Below are 5,088 nucleotides of genomic sequence, written 5' to 3'. Positions count from 1 at the left end.
AATTAAGAACGTGTTGCTGTTGGTAATCGGTACCACATTAATAGTACTTCATGTCAAAAAATGAGGATTCCTATCGGCCTGCGTGTTGGACATCATTCAGAACGGTTGTGGCAACATTATTCCTTAAGCAGTGAAGTTCTCTTCATGCAAATAAAAATGAAAACTGAGGAGACCTGTCCAAGGACAAAAGATGACTCACCTTCAAATCCTTGGTGAAGCATAACCTTAGTTCTTCAACTGAGCCCTTCTTGCATATGATCTGCGGTGAGCCCCCAAAAGCATGCTTGATGGTATCAATGACATCACTCAGTGCATATTCTTTACCGTTGGAGACCAGGATATCTCCAGTCGCCAGCATTTCCTGCAATCCCAATCCAAATTATAACAATGTAAAAGAGACAAATTTCTATGAACAATTTAGCAGGAGCCAAATTCATACGCACTACAATTCGAGTGGTTTTAAGTTTGTTTTCTTCGTCAGGAAACAAAGCTAATTTGAATAACAACGGTTCAGGTGCTATAGCCAACAAAAGAAACCACTAATTCCTGCAAGAAATGACAATAATGCGCTACACCTAATGAGTCAATGACCAGATGCTTACTGTAACGTTATATTTGTAGTAGAGATCAAGGGCGGTGGTGAAGTACTGTAATTCTTCATGAACAACAGGGGCCGAGCATGTTCCATGCTTCTCTGTGAAAATTAAACAAATGATGGAGACTTAGCAATGGAAATGAGACAATGTTTGCGCTCATGGATTACTAAATTAGCAACCCTCTTTTATGACAACAATCCAATTCATTAGGTCAAGCGGATTGAAGAAAATTACCCCACTAAACGATAGTAATCCACGAATGACCGATCGAGCAGCACATGCCAATGTCATTATGCAAAACAGCAGGTAAGGGGAAACAGCACAAAGGTTAGTGACAATTCCGATCGGTGGGTAATTTTAGAGTTCAATCCGTCAGTTCTGACACAATACCTCATGAGCCCAGAAGGGGCCCCTGCCACTGAAGCAGGTGGAAGAGGTCGAACAGTAGAGGGACGGCCAGTATTTGTCCAGAGTGGGCTTCAGAGGCGTTAACTAGACCAAAATCAACGAAGAATACACGGCAGAACCATGCATCAACGAGGTCAGCACAAAACGAATGGAATTGAACTTGGGCAGGATTAATGAAGCCAGAGCGGCCACGTATCAGTGACAGTGAGGTCTCTGCGGACCTTGTCCATGTCGAAGCTGGTGTGGCGGCAGCACGACGGCCAGGTCCCGTCATCGTAGTCCGGCCACAGCCCGTCTGTTCCGACAACGGAAAATGAAGCACGCCGGTGAGGGAATTCACATCGACCAGAAACCGATATAGAGCACAAAATTAAGCATGATGTTCGCCGTGCACTTACGGATCGTGAAGGTGTGGAGCGCCTCCGACCTGCAACGAGGAACACGGAGAACAAACGGCGTGAGCACATGTGCGCAGGGCAGGATGGTGAATCGAATCGAATCTCCGGAGCGCCAGAAACCCCACCCGACCCGACCCGAACGAGAGCCCCGCGCGCGCGGATGAGGCGGTGGTGGGGAGAGAGGAGAAGAGGGGGCCGGAGCACGTACCGGCAGCAGCCGTTGACGGCGCAGCAGTGGCGGGTGGAGGAGCAGATGGTGCCTGGCCACTGCAGCGCCAGCGCGAAGTAGTCGAACTCGCGCTGCTCCTTCCCCACCGCGGCCGGGGCCACGGACGCCCGGGCGAGGCCCGTGCCGAACAGGCCGGCGGCGACCAGCGCCCAGACCGCCAGCAGGCACGTCGCCGTCGCCGTCGCCGTCGCCATTGCCTCCGCCCGCCGCGGTGTCTCCTTCTCCCCCTTTCCTTCCCTCCCTCTGGCTGCCGGGTGGGTCGTAGTTTCCGAGCTGAGCGTAGTACTAGTACAGAGTGCAATCAAGACGCAATCGGGTGCTTTAATAATGGTGCGGTTAGGGATGACCTCATGCCGCTGGCAAGTGGGGCCCGCGCGTCCTGGCAGGTATAGGAGTACCTCTCCGTCTATTTTCTGCTTTGCTTTCGTGATTCAAAATAAAATCAGTTCTCTACCGGTAGCTCTGCCGTTCAAAAATCCAAAGTACACCATCTACTCCCTCATCTCATGACATAAGATGATTTTACAAGCTGTTTTAGCTTGAAAAAACATGTTATATTGTGAGGACAGAGAAGTAGCATAAACTAAAGAATTGATAGGCTCGGTCTGTGGATGTATTTTGAAATGCCCATGCAGAAAAAGGGTATATTTTGATATGTGCTTTGAGAAACGTGTGAAATGCATGTTATTCTGTTTATTCAAATCGATTCCCACGCGATACTCCATGTAAAAAGCTGGGCCCTTTCTAAATAAATAAAACATGTTTGACAACTGAAGTCACCTGAAAATCAGAGTCGGTGCAAGTTGATTTTGTTGAAGAAAAAAGTGAGGACCAAAGCTACGAGACGGAGCCAGGACAACATTGATGTTTGCGCTGTCCTTGACCGGTGAGGACGGAAACGTCGCAGCTGCCCGTGACATCGCTTGCGGGAGAAAGCTCGAGACTTGTGGTTCGGTGTGCGTGGTGGGCTACGGGCGCCGAAGAAGAAGAAGGGGGGATTAAAAATGATGGTTGGGTGGCGAGGCGGTGCGTTGCGGTACCTGCTAGTCAAATTGTGGGTAGGGGAGGGGGCGACGATTTGGTATGAGTTAACACCTAATAAAAAGCCCTCACTGACAGTACAACGAACACTAGAAAAAGTCCTCACGCCCTTCTCTTTATTTGCGAGAAAACTTTCAATCTATGCATCATCAATCATGGCAGTACAACCCTAAAAAAGATCATGGTAATACAACGAACACCAATAATAATAATAATTACATTCAGATTCGTAGAACACCCGGCGATGATCACAAACACTGAAGCGAGCCAAAGGCGTGCCGCCGTCATCACCTTTTCCTCACTGCAGCCGGACAAAACTTGTTGTAGGAGACAGTCGGAGAGTCGTTGTACTAAGGTCTCATAGGACTAACGCACCAGAACAACAACCGCTACTGATGAAAACAAGTGTAGATCGGAAGCTCCAAACTGAAGACACATGAAGAAAGACAAACGAAGATCAGATCCGAGCGGATTCGCCAAAAACAACCACCGACCGAATCACATAGGAACCGACGGAAACACACCTCCACACACTCTCCGATGATGATAGTCGCACTGCCGGATCGAGGGCTAGGTGGAGAGAACTTTATTCAATCTTCAGGAAGCCACAATCTTTCTAAACAGAACACAAGCCCTAAACTCACATAAAAACACTTAAAGAAGAAGAAGAAGAAGAAGAAGAAGAAGAAGCCCTTCCACCGGCAAAGACCTAGATCCATCGTGCTTTCATGGCTTAAGGTCATAGGTGACGAGGTAGACTTGCAACGCTGCCGACGGGGGGCGAGAAAACCCTAGCCTCCCTTGGCCTCGCGAGAGACACATGGGAACGGGTACGGGAACGGGTGTGTATTTACTGAAAATACAAATACGTAAAATGTGGGGTATATGGCCCTTCTTTTTCTCGTCGCAAACATTTTCCAGACCGGGAACTTGTGGGCGGGGGGCGCAGAGATAGAGTACCACACGCATCACATGCCCCTGTGGAAATTGCAAGTAGCAAAAAAGGAAAAAAGAAGATAAGAGCCGAGCCCCGCCCGGTCAAGAAAAAAAGAGCCTGCCGGATGCAGCAACCGACCCGAGGCTGGCCGACTATTTTGCCCCGGCATATGTCGTCGGTCTGATGCTCTCGAATCTCTGGATTATTTGCGGAATATCCTTTGCCATCATTAAACACCGTCGAAAGAGACAAGCAAGCGAGCTCGTCTCTGATCACAACCAGCTCGCCCAGGGGGCGAAACGCACTACTAGTCTGCTACAGTACATTGAGAGCAGCGGCTGTGCCCGATCCCTCCGATATTCTTTGATGCCATTTTCACCATGTTTACACCGCACGTTTTTCTTCGAGACAAATGTACACCGTACGTGCCTTTTTTTCTTGAGTGAAACACCGTACGTGGCTATCTACTTTTTTTTTAGAAGAACCGTACGTGGCTATCTACTGTTACAAAAAGGTTGTAACGCTAATATGGCATCGGGCCCATTGGACCTCAGCAAAAGGCGGCCCATGCAAAGCGGTTGGCTCGGGGGCAATGCACCGTCCGCACTCCGCAGGCGCGAGGAGCAACTCGTTTAGTCCCACCTCGCCCAGCGAGGAGGGCACGGGAGGGCGAGGAGGCTACAAATAGAGGGGCAGGGCAGCCGCTACAACTCATACCTTTCTCGGCCTTTTGGCTAAGATCAAGTGTAGTATCTGTTCTTATCAGTTTAATATCTGATATGTGGACCATGTGTTCACAATGATATTAAATTTATTTTTTATGGGGGAGGGTGCACCATAGTGGCTTGCCACTGGGGCCCTCATGTGTTCCTTGGACGTTGCACTACTGTCCAGGTGTGGCGCACCCCAACCAAAGCAATTTAAATTTTTAGCCTCTTATTGGGTGAGATGATGGTTAAATGTTTGAAATATTCAATCGGGTGTAGAGGGCAATGTCTCGAAGGTCAACGCCCCCAGCAGTCCGTCTGAGTTCCATTTCTTCTTCCGGGGAGACCCAACCACCTACCTGTGCTTTTGGCAGAACTTTCTGCGTGCAAATTCAGATATCTATCTTGGTGTAGTGATGTTCAAAAAATCTATCTTTCTTTTTTGAGGGATTCAAAAAATCTATTCATGTCGTGCGAGTCATTTATCGTGACACTGTACGTGATGCAGAGATAGAGCGCCGTGGAGAAGTAGCCGCACCCATCCTGTATCTCTGGGTAGGCACAGATTCCGTGAGTCGCTGCAGCACAAACGAAGCGTGAGCCCAGTGGATCAGCCCAACGGGGTACTGTAGACAAAACAAAAGGTATAAGCACAAGTGTAATGCTCCTCCGCACCCCGTCCGTGTAATGCCCTCGATGCGGCTATATCTCCCACATGTCGAAGCACGACTTAGAGGCATAACCGCATTGAAAGCAATGTCGCAAGCGAGGT

At 49.0% G+C, this 5,088-nt stretch overlaps 1 protein-coding gene and 1 non-coding gene across 2 annotated transcripts in view; one reads left to right on the top strand and one right to left on the bottom strand.

Moving 5' to 3' along the window:
• LOC119269871 (ribonuclease 2-like) overlaps nt 1-1,898 on the bottom strand; it is a 3,049-nt gene extending 1,151 nt beyond the window's left edge. The window contains exons 1-7 of the mRNA XM_037551794.1: nt 1,611-1,898; nt 1,403-1,431; nt 1,226-1,299; nt 987-1,088; nt 831-834; nt 603-694; nt 200-361 (exon numbers count right to left, since the gene is read on the bottom strand). Of these exons, the coding sequence (XP_037407691.1) occupies nt 200-361; nt 603-694; nt 831-834; nt 987-1,088; nt 1,226-1,299; nt 1,403-1,431; nt 1,611-1,825 (678 nt within the window). The 5' untranslated portion in view covers nt 1,826-1,898. The remainder of the gene's footprint in view (nt 1-199; nt 362-602; nt 695-830; nt 835-986; nt 1,089-1,225; nt 1,300-1,402; nt 1,432-1,610) is intronic.
• Nucleotides 1,899-4,322: 2,424 nt separating this feature from the next.
• LOC119273929 lies at nt 4,323-4,519 on the top strand. The gene has a single exon (XR_005135057.1). It is a non-coding gene; the product is annotated as a U2 spliceosomal RNA (small nuclear RNA).
• Nucleotides 4,520-5,088: the final 569 nt, after the last annotated feature.

The sequence above is a fragment of the Triticum dicoccoides genome, chromosome 3A (genome assembly GCF_002162155.2).
Source record: "Triticum dicoccoides isolate Atlit2015 ecotype Zavitan chromosome 3A, WEW_v2.0, whole genome shotgun sequence".
Taxonomy (NCBI): domain Eukaryota; kingdom Viridiplantae; phylum Streptophyta; class Magnoliopsida; order Poales; family Poaceae; genus Triticum; species Triticum dicoccoides.
This window is presented reverse-complemented; position numbering and strand designations above follow the sequence as displayed.